The sequence below is a fragment of the Aulonocara sp. 'chitande type north' Nkhata Bay genome, linkage group LG22 (assembly GCF_057382095.1).
Source record: "Aulonocara sp. 'chitande type north' Nkhata Bay isolate Kocher_YH1m ecotype deep benthic linkage group LG22, A_spYH_male_GT1.1, whole genome shotgun sequence".
Taxonomy (NCBI): Eukaryota; Metazoa; Chordata; class Actinopteri; order Cichliformes; family Cichlidae; genus Aulonocara; species Aulonocara sp. 'chitande type north' Nkhata Bay.
Window position 1 is genome coordinate 9,517,612 of NC_141364.1, and position 18,046 is coordinate 9,535,657.

Below are 18,046 nucleotides of genomic sequence, written 5' to 3' on the forward strand. Positions count from 1 at the left end.
ATTGTTTTGCAGCGCATACATAATGTCAACAATGCACACGCTTGTAGTGTAGCTCTAATGTTGCCGTTTGCTTCAAGATCAGCTACTGTACATGATATATATAAACTGTGAGGATATGAGTGTTGTAAAAGTAGTTCCCAAAAGCTATATAGATATAGTCCCAATAGCCTAAGTACTTGTAGTGTAACAGTTAATTGATTAATGCGTAGGAGGAGTTAGGCAGCAGACATATATGCCTATATTATGAGCATTATAGTAAGATTGAGTGTTTGTTTTATTCCTGACTGTGTGACTTGCTTAATTTAACCTGTGTTTCAGTTTCTAATCAGCAGTTAGTCCTCAGTGTATACACAGTCCTGTTTTCTTCATCCTTTTGCTGTTTATTTGAGCTTTGGCTATCAGCTGGATCCATTAAGTCATTCCTTGTTTTCTATCTGGAGTTTAGCTTTCTGTTTCGACTTTTCCTATTTTTCCCAGTAATAATAGTTCAGATCTTTGTGTTTTGTGTTTTTATTCACTTTGTTTTCTTATTTTTCGGCCTCCCTGGTGTTTCTTTTTGTGTCTTGTTCAGAGTGAATTTGTGCTTAGTTATCTTTTTGTGTTACTTTGTCAGTAACTCTTATCTTGTCTTTAGTTCGACTTGTTGATCAGCTTGATCCTGAGCACCTGTTTCTTGTTCTTTTCTGTTTCCTTCTTCCATAATCACCATTTGTCTATAACTAGTCCTTTCTTCCCATCACTCTCTGTCATGATGTCTCTTTGTCTTTCCCTCCATGTACTCCTGTGAATCTTTAGATTTGCACTTTTGGACTACTGCATTAGTCTAATAACTGGCTTGCCTTTTGTTAACATCGGTATGCTTCTTGGATCCTGCACTCCACAAATAATGAAACAGCTTTTAAATAAAGCTGACCTTTTGATTTGAGTGTATAGGTCTGCATTTGGGTGAACAGGTCTGATATTTGAGTATATTCTATTGCCAGGTACATTTCTCAGTTTAAAAAACATTATTCACAACAAAATCTGGTCGTCTTCTTCTTCACTACATATCTCCTGTGAAAAGAAAGACTTTTCCTTTGCAGTCAGTTGTTCCGAACAGGTGAATTTTTAAAAATCGGAATAGTCTACTGAAAGGACAGTTCAGCTGAAATCCATTTTACTGTGGTTCTTTTATTCCTCTGGGATGGTCAAAAACAGCAAAACATACATTCTGGATTTCTATGTCTGATGTCTGAGATGTCTGAGACACTCTCTGCACTCTGCTGGTGACAAAAGTGGGTCAAGTTAATAATAATAATAATAATAATACATTTTATTTAAATAGCGCCTTTCAAAGCACCCAAGGACACTGTACAACAGATAAAAACTGGAAATATACACAATGATAAGAATAGAAGATAAAAGTTAAAACATACAGAAATTTAAGAATAGGCAATTTTAAACAAATGAGTTTTAAGGGTGGACTTAAAAAGAGAGAATGAGCTAATATTTCTGAGGTCCGGGGGTAGGGAATTCCAAAGTCGAGGGGCAGAGCAACTAAAGGCCCTCCCTCCCATTGTGATCAGACGAGCAGAGGGAACAGAGAGAGAAAGAGAAGATGAAGATCTGAGGCAGCGGGATGGGAGCTTCATCTGTAATAAGTCAGAGAGGTACGGTGGAGAGAGAGAGTGAATAGCCTTGAATGTATACAGAATTATTTTAAAATGGATGCGAAATTTGACCGGGAGCCAGTGAAGTTGCTTCAGGATTGGGGAGATGTGGTGGGTAGAAGAAGTCCTAGTAATAATACGGGCAGCAGAGTTCTGGACACGTTGGAGTTGGAGTTGGAGTTATCAGATTAAACCAGATTATCAGATTAAACCAGGACAGATTTCAGAATCAGAATCAGAAGTATTCTGATTCTGATTCTGATTCTGAAATCTGTCCTGGTTGTCATTTTCAGAGAAGAACACATAATAATAGACTGTGCTGACATTTAATTTACCTGTTTGATTGACAGTGTCTTGTAGAAATGATTGCTCCACTATCTCTAGTGCAGCAAGAGAGCAAAGGAATGATCCAGTGCTTATTGCTCCATTTAGTATGTCAGAAAAAGGTATAATATCTCTCAGTACCAAATGCATTATGCCAAAAATCCCTGGATGTCCTCCTGCATTTCATCATATTTGCAGTTTGCAAGCTAATGTGCCTTGCAGACTATTTTTGTCCTCCACACTGAGTATGTGGATTGTTGGTGTTTTCTCTTTAACACTGTAAGATGGCCATTGTTGTAATCTGACTGTATAATTAAACCTGAACTGAATAAGGTGAGTCTACATCCTTTGATAATCCCAACTTTACATATGCTAACAAGCTCACAATAACAGTGACATCATGCTCATTTTCAGCAGGTATACAAATTGTTTTCTGTCTGAGTTCAGCATGCTATCATTTGCTAACTAGCATTAAGTGCAGCTAAGCGTATCATAAACAAAGACAGACAAAGCAACAGTTTCTGGTTCATCATTTTACATCATTTGAGTGCCATGGATGTCCACAACTTCAGCTCCTGTTCTAAATCATTGCTAATGTTTGTATTATATACTCAGGTGCAAGTTCCAACACTGCCAGTTTTATTTAATTTCACATGTATGTTAAATGTAACTCGTTAACCTAGAAGAGGACCATATTCAGATTAGATTAGAATATGTGGAGAGGCAGGATTAGGCACCATGGGCAGGTCGACAGACAACTGACTTTATCTTTGTTTTATAAAACACTGAAAAATAATTGACCGATGGCCATTTAATTAATAGGCTTTACCCTGTTTAGTTTTTTTTGTTATTTTTGGTGATGGCCATGCTCTGGATTGTCTCACTCCAACAACGCCCGCCTTTTTTACCTGTGTACTTCTACTTGTTATCAATTCTATTACATCAGTATATGTCTATATCTTCTCTTTTACTTTTTTACTTTGTCATTATTATTACTTTGTAGCATTAATATTACGGTTATTATTGTTCTTATTATCATTATCATTTTATTATTATTATCATTTTGTCCCGTTTTATTTGATCAATGACAGAATATAGTGAAACCTACTCATATGCACTACAAACATTATTATGTCCCTACTCTCCCAGTGATTGCTCATCTTGTGGTTCTTGTAAGTCTGTGTCATTATCCTGAATATGTTTCATTCCTGTATTGTTTAAAGAAAGTAAATAAATACAAATAATAAACCCACGTGTATATTATGTTATGTATAACAAAATACAAGTTCCCTAAATGTACATAGGAAACATACATTAAATTCCTCGTTCATTGCACCATAAACCTGACTTTGTTTTTGAGAATTCAGGTACATGAAGTGTTAGTTTCCCAGAAACATATTTATGCAGTTAGCATAAAGATAAAGCACTTTGATAATGATTAAAGCATCTGCTGACACATTTTATGTATTTGGACTCATTTCAGATTCTTCTGTTGTGTTATCCTGGAATCAGGCCTGAATATTTTCTGTCTGGAAATAAACAGATGGCCCAAAGCTGATGTTGTGTGCAGTTTAAAAGGTGTTTTTGCTAACATAAAACTCACTTGTAAATACTAAAAGTGTATTCTCCCAGCAATTTTGCACATTTTTCATGTTTTTGTGTGTTCTTTAGTCATGATCGTTAATCTGTACCTGCAGTTTATTTTCACACTGTTCTGGGTTTGCGTGAAATCTACAATAAGGGGGGAAAAGTCAGTCTCGGAAATATGACGCAGCAACTGTTCAGACAATCTGCTGCAAAACAACAACAGAAAACGGTCCTCCCGAGACAGATTTTGGAGAAGCGGGTTCAGCTGAAAGTTCATCTACATCAGCCTCAAAAACCAGACGTTCAGTCAGGATCACGTCCAATAACTCATGTGTGAACTCACATGTTTGTTTGTGGGTGCGGAAACACAGATGGAATAGAAAAGGGCTCAAACTCCCAGCTTATGCACTGCTGCTGGCAGTTCTGCTGCACTCCTGATCTCGGGGCAAATGTGCTTTGATATCTGTGGGATTTTTTTTCTTTTTATCATTTCCCTATATGAACTTCAATGAAAACATCCTTTAAGTAGTGCTGAGTGAGAGCAAAGACAGCTCAGCTTTAAATTGCAGCTTTGCTCAGCTCTTACTGTATGCACCCTGCCTCTGAGTGGTGACCACAGCACACAAACCAGTCTGGAGACATACAGTGTGAGTCTCTGTGCATCCACCGTCACTGCTCTGTCCAGTCAGCCCTCCTCCCAGCCCTGCTGCAAGGCCATCTGACTTCTTTTGTGTCCTAGCCTAACCTTGGACCAGTGTCTTTGCCTCTGCTGCTGCTGGCTTCCTATCAGCTATTCTTAGCTTCACTTGTGCTCTGGCTTCACAGCAGATCCGTCAGTGTAAAATGCCACACTTCACCGGATGGTGTAAATAAAATGGGCCTGCTGGTTGGGAGCATCTCTGGAGGAAATGACAAATCACTTTAGATCATAAACAACAGAGCAGCAGTGTTACTAGAAAAACATCTCATGGGGAGTAGTCTGGTGGTTTTCTGTCTGGCTGTGATGGAGCAAAATATTAGCAGGCTGTCCTCTCAATACATCTCTCAGCAGTTGGCTTTCCTTTTGCTGCAGCTCTGAACTTAAAGTCGTATTTAGACAGATGAATTTTCCCTTTTTCTGTTTACTGCCGAGGGGATGTGGTTGCAGGGGGAGATTAGGTTAGACACACTAAAACCCCAGGAGAACACATCACTACTAAAGCACCGTGCTGTCAGACACCGAGAGGCTGCAGCTGAATAACCGTTTGATGCTTTGCTCAAAGGAACTGAGGGGGGAGGTGGTGCTGAAGAGCTACGTCTTCATTTCCTGTTTGTCTTTTTTAAAAAGATAACTATAATATTTTTGAAAAATATTCAAAGATATGTCTTTTCACACAGCTCAATATTTAAATTTTATGACATTTTTTGGTTACGCAAAATTCATCAGCATCCTCCTGTTGCATGTTGGTATTTGAACCATGCCATGTGGCACGTTCCACACTGGACTGATGCCAGCTGCCCCCTCAGGTAAGAAAGGTGGTTTAAGTGGCTTTGAATGCATCATAGCTGTTGGTACTACAGAGGCTTGTCTGAGGTTTTCAGAAACTGCTGATCTACTGGGATTTTCCAAAACAATTGTTTCTATGATTTACAGAGAATGGTCCAAAAAACAAAAGAAAGTTTCTTGTAAGCCACACTGTTTTGCACTGATAAGATGGCAACAGAAACTCAAATAGCCACTTGTTACAACTAAGGCAGGCAGAAGAACATCTCTGAATGCACAATATGTCAAACCTTGAAGCAGAGCAGCAGTAGACCACACTGGGTGCCGCTCCTGTCAGGTGAGAAAATGAAAGTAAGGCTGCAATTGGCAAAGGCTCGCCATAATTAGACAACTCAAGATTAAATACAAAATCTTAGTTCGTTTGATGAGCCTCAATTTCTGCTGCAACTTTTGGATCAGAATTTGACATATATGGCATGGAGGTGGAGATCCACCCCGCCTCGGATCAACAGTGCCGGCTGCTGCTGCTGGTGTAATGGAATGGGAGATATTTTCTTGGCACACTTTGGGCCTTTTAGTACCAACTGAGCATCATTTAAATGCTAAAGTCTACCTAGGTATTGTTGCTGATCATGACCACAGTGTACCCACCATGGGACAAAGCTCAAATCTTCTCAAACTGGTTCACTGAACATGACAGTCGTATGTGCAGCCGACAAATCTGCAGCAAGTGTGTGATGCTTTCATGTCAACATTGACCTGAGGAATGTTTCCAGCACCTTGTTCGATCTATGCCACCAAGTAAGGCAGTTCTGAGAGCAAAAGAGGCTCCTACCCAGTACTGTTAAAGTATATATATATATATATATATATATATATATGGTAAATGGTGTGTATTTGAATAGCGCTTTACTAGTCCCTAAGTGCTTTATACATTCAGTCATCCACCCATTCAAACACACATTCAAACACTGGTAATGGCAAGCTACATTGTAGCCACAGCCACCCTGGAGCACACTGACAGAGGCGAGGCTGCCGGACACTTGCGCCACCGGACCCTCTGACCACCACCAGTAGGCAATGGGTGAAGTGTCATGCCCAAGGACACAACGACCGATACTGTCCAAGCCAGGGCTCGAACCGGCAACCTTACGATTACAAGGCAAACTCCCAACTCTTCAGCCACAATCGATATACATCTATATATCGTATTTATGCGTTTACAGTAATGTCTTCAGAGGGTTTAGTGTTGTACACCACGCTTTCCAGTATGCAGAAAACTGCTAAAATATTGATGTTTACTGCTGAAAGTTCTAAAACACAGTTTTTTTCCCCAAGTTGTGTACTTTGCTCCACATACTGTAGAAAACAGAGCTGTAGGACAAAAGTGCACAAACACAAAACTAACAGACTGTGGGCAGCGTGTACAGTAAAGCAAAGAAAGAGAGAAACTTTGCATCAATCAAATATTGCCTAAAGTAACATATCTAACCTTGGTTATCGCCCACATCAGCTCGGCCACCTCTACTTAATTGCCAGAGGAAGAGACAAGAGTGCATGAAGATGGTCGTACACTTTCCATCATTGTGCTGAAACCATCTGTCCTTGGGTAAGTGGAGCCGGAGATAAAGAACTGTAAATTCTGACCCTGAAAGTGCAACAAGATGAATCTGAAGGGTCACAAGCTGTGTGAACCTGCGATAGGTGATTTCATAAAGTCATTGCTTGTTGCTGAAATACTAAAGTGATCTTTCTTACTGAGTGTCAGAGTGTTGTCTAAATGCCTCAAAAGTTTAAAATGAAAATATTTCCTTACTGTGGGCAAGTAACAATAAATAGATCAATAAACAAGTAAATAAATAAATAAAACTCTGTTTAATTACTAAATAAAAATGATACAGAAAATAATTTAGCAATAATTAATTAAATAATTCAGTTAAAGAAGATTAAATGAATGCTGTAGATGTAAATTGACAAATTAAAAATAAATATCAAATACATGGTGAATGAAAATGAAGAATACTCTCACAATACTCTCATCAAATAATGCAAAATGCTTGAGATTCACTATAAAACATAATATTCATAATAATATACTCACACTGTTTAAATAAAACTTTAATACTAAACACGGGAGAGTAAGACATCGAACTGTACTGTGTAAGTATAAAATAATAAGTATCCCAAACCTTACTTACGTGCTTAAATTTATAAATGAATATGTTCAGATATTTTCTACCACGGCTCAAAAGTGCAGTGCTTAATGAATTTATGAGCTCAGGTTTATGCTGCCCCAAATCAATAGCATTGGTAATTGTCAAAATCATTTTTATGTTTCTACAGTGGTTAATTCACCAGCACATGCAAGCGCTTTATTCCAAATTGTGTTTTTAATGCTGAAATAGTGTTGTTATCCATTCATTTCAATTAGTTTTCAAAAAAACAAGAAAAATAATAAATGACATAATTATTTCTTGATAAAGACGCCAAATTACAGTTATTTACTTATATCTCCAAACAGAAAAAAACGTTTTTTAGTTAAATGTTATACTTGATTACTTTTCCCCAAAAATTGGATATAAAAATGTGACATCAGTTTGTAATTTGCTTGTAAAATAAAGACATAATTTTTAGTTTTAAACAAGGTCTTGGAAGATTTTTAAATATTTGTGTTTTCTTGTTTGTGTGACACCTGGTCTAATAAATAATAAGTTAAGCACTGTAACTGACATCCTGAAGATTACACCTATGGATAACACATAGAGATCGACAACCACTGGCACTCACGTTCAAACCTACAGGCAATTTAGAGTCACCAAGTAACCGAACCCCACTAACTGCATGAATTTGGACTTTGGGAGGAAGCCGGAGAAGCCAGAGAGACGCAAACATGGGGAGAACATGTAAACGCCACACTCTAGATGGTGGATTCAAACACAGGACCCTCTTGCTGTGAGGCAACAGTGCTAACCTGCACATCTGTTGTGCCTGGCTAATGATTGTCTCCCTATTTCAGTTGTGTGAATGGCTGGAGACATTTTTCCAAGCAGCTTCACACATTGAAAACTGACTGAGAAAAGCCAAAGCGAGTAGAGAACAGAGAGCGTCCCCCGAGCTGGGCTCAGCAGCAGGATAGCTGTCTTAAAAATGTTACATGTGGACAGATGTAAACAAAAGCAGTTTGAGGTTTTCTGTGCTGAAGCCATGAGTTGTTGAGTCTTACACCACAGCTGCTGTTTCACATTTTACTGTAGGGTGCAGCATTTGCTTTTAGAGAAACTAACAAGTGCATATGTGTCTCACTTTGGTCACACCCACTGATCTAAGTCACTCCATTACTATTCTCTTATTGATTATTATTCCTCTTTTCTCTTTTTATTTGATCACTTACATATTTAGTTTTTACTGTAGTTTGGTCTCTTGAGTGTAATTTATCATTTTGGCACAGACTACATTCGATATATGTGTAAATACAAATGTTGCACTTCATTCCTAATCATTTTCTTCTGTTTTTGTCCCTTGTGAGATGACTTTTCATAATCTCCTATTAGTTTATTAATGTTGTTTTGAGTGAGGCTTTGAGGTAGCCAAATATCCTTTTATTGCAACCACGGGAGTCAGTTTAATTCTCTGCAATGAAGAGCTAATTTGGTTTAAAGCACATATCACAAAGGGATTCAATGATTAAAGGGGCTACAGTTCCACAGGAGGTTGTAGTGCAGAGGTTGAACATTTCCAGCGTGCCTGCAGACTACACGTCTACTCTGTATTCTCTGTTGCAAAACTGTGAAATATTTTTGCTTTAAACACAGTTCCTCTTTTAAATATGAATGTTAAACCCACCCTTGGGTGTTACTTTTGCTCCCTCTCCCTGTAAAAGACTGTAACTTCTGTATGTATAGTGATACAGCATACAATGAGTATCCAGAAGCATCAACATGGTGGATCCTAGCAAATGAACTTCAATAGCAGAGCAATGGAGCATTTTCTAATCAGGACCTCTGGATGCCTTCAGTATAACCTATATATGCTTCAGTGCAGAAAAGACTGTTCTGTTTATTTGGACAAGTTTCCCTAAGGGAGTATCCTTAATCCAGCTGTCATTTAAATATATTGGGAATGGCATGCTAACTTTTAAACACATGATGTGATAGGGAAGCTTATTAGCTCCTGAAAAGCTGCCAGTTTGGAGGTCATCACCCAGCATTGACTATAAGACATTTGTCACAGTTTACACTGAAAATCAAAGTCATCTCGTGTCTTCTCAAAAAAAGGAACAGTCATTCAAATTATTGGTAACTATCTGAATCTTTTTTTTTTTTAATCACTCATTGATATTTTTATATGTGCCTTTGTCACAGTTATATATTGTGGGAACTCCTAATACAGATTATGATGTTATATATGTTGGATGCTGGAGCAATAAATCAGACACGTTCGAGACTTTTATGGAGGACAAGACTGTAGCTGCTGTTGAAGATGTGCAGTTGGACATTTTAACGTCAGTCGTCACTGACTCGTTTTTTTTGAGCCAGCCTCAAGTGGTCATTAGAGGTACTGCAGCTTTTGGCTCTCACCTTCACAGCTGAGTTTCCATCTCCAGCTTTCTGTCCATTTTGTTTGAATAAATTAAGACTTTATTCGTTTAAAAGTTTTAAGGGTCCTGATTTGTGAATTTTTGTGACACAGCCAGGCTCTGCCTGTTTCCAAGGTTTGTGATTAGCTTTTTTTTAACCTTCAAAAGAAAGAAAACTCAGAAGAAAAAAATTCAAGAGTTTACTCCAGACTCCTTGGCAGGGCTTTGAAGCTGCAGCTACCCTTAGATTATTAAATAGGATTTAAAAAAAAATCTGAAATAAACTGAGTTTTATATATAAAAGAGGAGGAACTTGGACCCATGACTTTATTATTTCTGAAAGCTCAACCTCAGCCCTGATTGTCCAAGACTAGTTTTGTTTAGAGGGCTTGTTCCATCAGCTGCAGGATCTCTGCCCTCCACATGAACTCCAACTACCTAAAAAGGGGCCAAACCTGGAAAACCACTTTCTCTTCAGCAGTCAATATAGCATCTATCACTCACCCAAGATTTCTGCTTTGCAAAAAGTAAAAGATCCACACAAACAAGGCAGCCTTGATAGACAGCTTACGGCATGTAACAATCTTCGTTATTCATTTTTAGTGTTTTTTTTTATATGACTGTAGAAACCTTCCAGCAGAACAAGGCTTTTTGACCTCTGACCTCCAATAAAGGGTTGCAGGGCATCTCAACCACTATCAATGTATTGCATTTACTGCAGACCCCGTGGGTCGCAGTAAAGGCCAAGTATCACGGAGTTGTTGGTCACATCTCAACTGCTGGATGAATTGTAATGAAGCGTAAACATTCATGATCTCCGGCTGGTGATTCTCTCTCTTTTCCTCCAGCGCCGCCCTGTGTGTTTTGGATTAAAATGTCTCTCAGCTGTTGACCGGATTGCATTGAAATCTGCTTCTGACATTCGTGGATGAAAAATTTTAGCAACTTTGACAAGCGCCTGGAGAAAGCGTACCTTAATTTGAAGTGTTTCAGCTCTTTACTTGCCCACAGCGCGCATTCAGCCGCCTCCTGCCTCTCATCTGATTAGTGGTCTGTATGTGTCGGGGAACACTGAAGTTGGCTCGGTAATAAGCATTATAAGGCGGTCTGCCGGAGCCCAGTCTGGCTGTGGGAGGGGTCTGCCAAACCTTTCCCTCTAATTGACCAGGGAGCAGAATCAGTCGGGGGAAGCGAGCGGCCACAGACGGAGAGAGAGGTACTCAGCAGACCGCATGTTGGTGCTTAATAGCGTATAATTGGAACACATTACCTGGAATTAGATTTATTAGGCGTCGCATGGTTACTAAGTGTTTTGGGAAAGCGATTTGAAAGCCAGAAAAAAGCAAAAGCTTAAGTGTTGGTAAGCAGTGTAGCTATTTTATTGCCTGTAATTTTACTGTCTGACGCTGAATTATTCTTTAGACTTCCTTCGCTACACTTTAAAATGCGTGCATGCCCACGGGTGAGAGAAGCGCAGCCTATAGATTTTCCTTGTAAATAATGAAAGTTCAGCGAGTTTAAACATCTTACTGTTTTCTTTTGCGTGTGCGTGTGTGTTTCACTTCCACAGACGGACGCATGGGCTCGATAAAACGGGAAACCCAGCCCATGCCCAAATGGCTGATCTGGAACTGTTTTACTTTGATCAGCCGGATCCCAGAGACGTCTCCCTGGTTTTAGATGAAGAAAGTATCGGTGACAGCGGTGAAAAGTCACTTCATCCCGGCGGAGGAGAGTGTTCAGCACCATGGACAGAGATCAGGGGAGCTCCGCGTCCGGAGGAGGAAACGGAAACATCTTTTACTTGCAAACACCAACATGATGAAGATGCTGATGATGTCCAGCTGATAGGTGCGAGTCCAGAAACCTGCAGATCCTCGAGTGAACTGTACGAGGAGGAGGAGGTAATGGAGGAAGCGGAGGAGGACATCCCGGAACTTTACTTGCTGTCCGACGACGACCTCTCCTCTGAGGACTCGGGGAAGTCTGTGGATTACGGCTTCATCATCGCCGTGACTTGTCTGGTAACTGGCATCTCTCTGGTCGCCATAGCTTACACGGTCCCCAGGGACGTCCGGGTGGACCCGGACACTGTGACCGCCCGGGAGATGGAGCGTCTAGAGAGGGAGAAAGCCAGAGTGGGAGCCCATCTGGACCGGTGTGTCATAGCGGGACTGTGTCTGCTCACCCTCGGGGGCGTGCTGCTGTCCACGCTGCTCATGATCTCCATGTGGAAAGGGGAGATGATGAGGAGGAAAGCCTTCGCCTATTCCAAACACGCAGCAAAGTTGTACGGATCCATCAGTTTGAGAGCTGGCTCCAGCCCCACTCGGGAATCCTGCTCACATTTGTCAGTGGCTGACGAGGATTTAGAAGTGCTCAGCTGAAATTATGGACAGGACAAGCGGAAAAGACTCAGAAAGTGCTTAGAAAATCCTGTCAGAGCTGTCCTATAATCGGCAGGTTTAATGCCTTTTTCATTTCTAACAGCTAATGCTAGTATTTTGGTTAATAGATAGACTTCTTTTGAAAGGATAGGCTTGCATTTTTTCACGTCTGTTGTAATACAGTCCTCCGCATATGGGAGTTATTGGTTGCTGTTATTGTCCCTTCAGCTCATCCAATCTCAGTACAGATGATAGGGGCCACAATCCACAATCCTCTTTCTGGGTAGATGCAGAAATATATATATATATATATATATATATATATATATATATATATATATAAAAATAAGGCTAAATATAGTAGTTTGATTTGGTTGAATACAGCCCAAAAGAACAGAGCTATTGAAGAACTCACAGGGCTATTTGATAGCAGTAAGTTGCTTTAGGTACGGTGAAGCATGAAATACAGTCAGGAAGCCCAGGCTGTGCAACAGATGCACTGAATGTGCCAAAACCAAAACACTGCACAGCAGGTTTCTAAAACACTGAAAGCTGGAAAGCTATAATGGTGGCTATCATTTTCTCATTTGTGTTTTCAGTTGTGCAGGAAATACCAAAAAAGAAATAAGTGGTCACATCACAAGTGAGCATTCGATTTAATGAAATGGGCCTCCTCAGTTTTCTTGAACGCCTCTGTGAGCACTAATATGTTACCCCAGTCAAAACAAGCATCACTCTTTGTGTTTTTATCCATCCGCTGAAGCGAAAACACAATGAGGGAAACTTGATTTTTGTTATGGTCAGTTTAGACTGCTGAAGCCTGATGTCAGCTTCCATTACTCATGTGTGAAAAGGGATTGTGGTTTTAGTCCACCATCACTCAGATTAGGAACAGTTACAGCAAACAAAGACATGTTTTCGTGCACCCAGTATGTGTGCATGCTAGTGTTGTGTTAAGATAGACTTGAGCAAATGTCAATCTATTCTTTGGGTATGTATAGACGGTGATGTGCCATATAAACACCGAGACTTCTGAGGCTAAAACCACGATGTATTCTTTCCTGAAATAAATATTTTGTTTACATTGGAGGTACCGTAGGTGGTTTTCCTTGTGAGGATCTCTGACCTAACTTGCTGTTTACCACTGCATCCGCTGCTGCTAATGATGCTGCAACTTCAGGAAACACTTTAAATGCCAGCACATACTTGTGTGTTGAAAAGCCTGTATGCTGTAGCTGCAAACCTGAACCAGGAGTGGTGTCGTGCTCTAAAGATCTGTAGCCTTCAGTTTCCACCTTGTCAGCAACAGAACCCTGCTGAATTACAACTAACAAAGCTGTGCAGAGCAGGCTTAGAAAAATAACAATAGCATGAGTCCATGTTGGAAATTCTGTTTGACATAAATGTGGCTTGGTGAAGCGATGCTTGTATTTGCTCAGATTTGTTGAGACGCAAATAGTAATACCACAGGAGGTGTAATTAGATTTTGTGGTTGAGCACCGATGTCGGGGAAGCTCAGTGTACGCCGGATACACTTGGGGGTTTTGACTGCAGATGTTCAAACGCTGACAGAAAAAGACAGAAAGAGAATCAACAAACCCCTGGGGGAAAAGCTCTCCTGGTAATTGGAGTTACTTAATTGCTCATGGGAGGCATGTGAATCAGTGAAAAATAAAACAACCCCAGAGCATTTCAACAGCTATCTCAATCAAGCCGCTTATCAAAAGAACCAAACCATTCCAGCTGCAATATTAGAGTGAAATGTCACATTGCATTGAAAGGGGAGGAAGCGAAGAATCGCCCGCTCTCACAAAAGAAGCTGCGAACAAACAGTTTTATCCCCTGCTTGGGGTGTGCAGACATGTGTGCTGTGCAATAATTGGAAGTGCTTATGGCTGGCAGGATTACATTATCCTCCACATGACCTTCTTTCTCTCACCTCGTTAATGTAATTAAATAGGTGCAATCCGCTGACCTGTGTATGAAATATTAAGTCGATTTCTGATGCTAATCTGTCCTTATTTAATGTAGCATCCCGAGGAGTAGTTGGGTACCCGTTGGGTGACGCTTTCTTGAATTTAGAAGGGAGAGAAATGCTTTTCTTAGATGCTTTTATTTTGGGATGAAGTGTTGAGAATCTCTTACTTTTCCCAAGCTTCTCTTATCTGCAGCAGCGGACTATTTCTCACGTTTTCCGCGGATTGCCTTTTTCCATAGCTTTCATATAACAGCTGTGAGCTTGTTGCATTAAATGTGTGGGAGAGAGTGGTATTGCATAGTAAGAGAGTCAGTATTCACAGTAGTGGAAACATGAAAGTCAGACTCCTAAATCAACGCAACCTGCAAAGCACTCAGCCCTATTGGGGCTGGCGTCTGCAGAGATATTAGTCTTTCCAGCCCTTGTTCATTAGAAATTCTCCCAGTTGGTATACTTATTTTGAGATTTGTCTACGAGCATGCAGAAAATGTCTAATTTTAACATCAAATTATCTATGTATATGGGAATTAGAGACAATAAAATGTCCCACCAGTAATAAAGTTATGTTTTTTTCCAGCTTTAAGTAGCTTTGAGTTATTTTTTTTTCCCCTTTAAAGTATTTGAAAACCTGGTAATAGAAGGTCCACATTAGTCATAGTTTATTTAATTCCACTGCCTCCAAGGCCAAGAATAAAGACTCGTGCTTACCTTTAAAAAGTCTTTAATACACTGAGTAATATTTGTGACTCCAAGTGCAACAAAAACAGTCAAATTCATTGTTAATGGAAACCCACAAACTATTCATAAATCCATGAAAGGTTGTGTCATTTCCAGCATGTCTGCATTTCCGGAGAAAGACATAATTATAGTCGTTCAGCTAAATTCCACTCCTGGTCATCCACACCCACCTTCACAATTAACTGCTTCCATGAAAGAACTCATTTGTGTAATGCAATGATGACATGCAAATGTTCAACACTTGGTGAACACTTCTGTACAGCTGTGCGGACGTGGTTTGATCAGGGTGTGACTGCCATTGGCGTTTTCTAGATAACAATCTAGTGATTTTTAAGGATTTCATGACATTGTAGAGGTGTTTATAAGGTTATGATATGTTCAGTCAAGCAAAGACAATTATTTCACAACCCAGAGTTTACCCCCAACAACTAATGGGAGTACAACCGGGAGCTGGAATAAAGTTACAGCAACATATGTTCAGAAATGATCCAGAAGACCTTTTATTTTACTTACTTTTCTCCAAGTCCTCCTCCCCATTTTTATCATATTTTACAGTCATATAAAAGTTACATTTCTTCATAACTGCTGAAACAACTTAATTATATTATTTCAACTGGTAACATGCGATTTAATAAAGTTTAGTTCAACCCAAATGACTTAAGTGACACACAGCGCACCACCACTAAAGCAGAAAGCTGAGTGAGAATCATTAAAAAATTGCATTAACTACAACTCAAATACCCTTTAAACTGTGTGCAGACGATAATGCTATCCTGCATTTCTGATCGTCTGTTGTATTAGGCGTTCACCACAGAGCATTATGCTAATTTGTTTTGTTCTTGCAGCCACTTATTGACCTCCATATGCATCCATGTGAACTTGCATAAGTTCACGTGTTTACGTAACTGTCCCAAATGAAAGCTTTGTTTCATGTTTGAGCTGTTGTGAGCAGTCCAGGCAAACTTACAGCCAAATAACATCCAAATAAATGCCAAAAACTGCAGTTCCTCTAACGGCCACTTGAAGCTGGCTCAATTCAGTCAATCAGAATAGACTCCCATATTAAAATGTCTCAATTTGGCGCTGCTTGAGTTGGTGAACCTTATGTTGAAGGGCCGCAGGGGCTTGGGTGCAAGTGTCACGTACTTTGTTCTGGTGAAGGCAAAGAATATTTTTTGATGGATGCAGACATCTTTATTTACAGTCTCTGTGGAAAATGTGCATGGCTTTGTTTTGGAAGGCTGGCAATAAGAGAGGATTTTTTTTAATGCAGCAACCCCCAACTGACTTTGATCTATTTCGTTCTTTCTTGGGGGGGAATAGGGGAAGTGAAACTTTCTTTTAACTGTCAAAACTTTCAAGCAGACAAGTCTAACCTGAGGTGATGGGAGCTGATCGGTTTGATGTGGGTGTTGGGTCAGCCAGCTTATTTTACACGGCATTTATAGCAAATTACTCTTACGTTGGATAATGAATCATTTTAATCAACAGATAAATCTCTAAATATTTGTTAACTATGATGCGAGCTGCACTTGTGAATTCGTATTGGCGTTTTTATTTTTCCAGCTCATTTCAAGCCATCAAGAAAGGCTGAGAGAAACACAAATACAGACGTCTCTCGTGTGAAATAACCGCTCTGGTTTTAACTCAGGCTCATAAGAAATTACAGCCTGCTCATGTTGAAGGTGTGCACGAGAAGGGTTAAAGCGCCTTGTTTCTTCCACAGGCACATTACTACTGATGTAAAGGAGCTGGGACATTGCAACAGCTTTAATTGGTGTCTGTGTTTGTTTGTTTATTTATTTATTTCTCTCGCTCTCTTTTTTTTTTTGCCAGGGGACTCTCCAGACACAAAATCAAACCTGCAATAAAAAAAGCAAACAAAAAAATCACACATATTCACACACACACTGGAAAGGATCCCACAAACACCACCAGTAGCTGGGCTTGTGTGTAAAACGTACACCCCTAAGGACTTCCCAGCAGATGGACGGACAAACACTCTCATGCAGTGCATGCACATTCATGCACGTACATTCATAGCCCCTGGTCCTCGTCCCCCTATTTTTCATGAATGGAGTTAGTCAGAGTAATCATTCAGGGCAGCTGGCAGCAGGAAATGGAATTGGATTGCTGAGGAGGTCACTCGGGGTCAAGAGCTTGGGCGTGGCTGTTGGACACTGGGGATCAGGAGGAAGGAAAGCCTTTGTGGCTGTGCTTTACATCAGCGTCTGGCAGTCACTTATCATCAGCTGTCACAACCACTCATCTCACTGAGTGACAGAGCACCGACTGCACTGGCAGGAAATCTCGCTGGACATCACACAGTCTCACCTACTTTGTTCTGCTGATGTGATAAATTACGAGTAAGATCATGTCTCCTGGTCTGAAATGCTTCTCTTGAACTATTGCCTTAACTTAATGACTTATTCAATAATGATTCTCGTTACTCCCATTGTTGCATAGCAACGGCAGGCAGCCTCAGTCGCAGCTCAGAGAGTGAAGAAGGGACAAAGGAGGAAATTCTTTAAAAAAAAGGAGTAAAAATAACAAGTTTGAAATAAAATCAGCGTCCACGTCATTTATATGCTTTATTCAGTCAACTCAGAGGCTTTAAAAACCAAATCCTGCACAAACTGACAGCCTCCTCTTTCAAGCTGTCTTTCAGGAGGTTTTCAGAGCTGAAAGCCATCGAGGCGGATATATACCTGTAGGCTGCATCTTAACTTGAATTCTGCGGGGACGCAGGGAAGCGTCAGCTATCTGCACATATTTACTGATCAGTTTCACTTTAAAGGCTGAATCAGCTTTCTTTCAACTTGCTGCAACTCTTTTACTCGTGTTTCATCTCAACCAAAATTTTGAACCAATTAAATATTCTGAAGCATTGTGTGTGCTACTTTCTGCTGCTTCCCAGCCACAAGGGGTCACCGCAAGAGGATTTGCAAGACATTTTTGCTGGGTGCCCTTCCCCATGCAACCCCAAATGGGATTAAAATATTCTATAAAGTATTACATAACTTTAAATTCATACCAGGTTTTTCTTTAGGTTATTGCTAAAAAAAATGAGAAGAAACAACTTAAGTAAGCATAGCTGTTGCTACAACTAGCGTTTTTAGGTAGACTACACTGGCAAGTTAGGTGGCAATAAGGCAGCAACTTGCTTGCTACAAGGAAAAAAAAAAATCAGTGGTTTCCCGGTGATTGCACTGAATTTTTTTGCATTCTGTCAGGAAATTGGACAACATGCGCAGTGAGAACATGCAAACTATGCACAGAATGACTCAACAGGTTTAAACTAAGAAACATACTATTTTTCTTTCA

At 40.0% G+C, this 18,046-nt stretch overlaps 1 protein-coding gene across 2 annotated transcripts; it reads left to right on the top strand.

Moving 5' to 3' along the window:
- The first annotated feature begins 10,750 nt into the window (after positions 1-10,750).
- On the top strand, positions 10,751-12,318 carry LOC147303499 (transmembrane protein 74). Of its 2 annotated transcripts, none has more exons than XM_086280229.1 (2): positions 10,751-10,835; positions 11,190-12,318. In XM_086280229.1, exon 2 carries the CDS (start codon positions 11,236-11,238, stop codon positions 12,004-12,006), a length of 771 nt encoding a protein of 256 aa, XP_086136355.1. In that variant the 5' UTR covers positions 10,751-10,835; positions 11,190-11,235; the 3' UTR covers positions 12,007-12,318. The 2 variants fall into 2 exon arrangements, with proteins under 2 accessions (XP_086136355.1, XP_086136356.1); XM_086280230.1 differs by having other exon boundaries at positions 10,814-10,979.
- Positions 12,319-18,046: the final 5,728 nt, after the last annotated feature.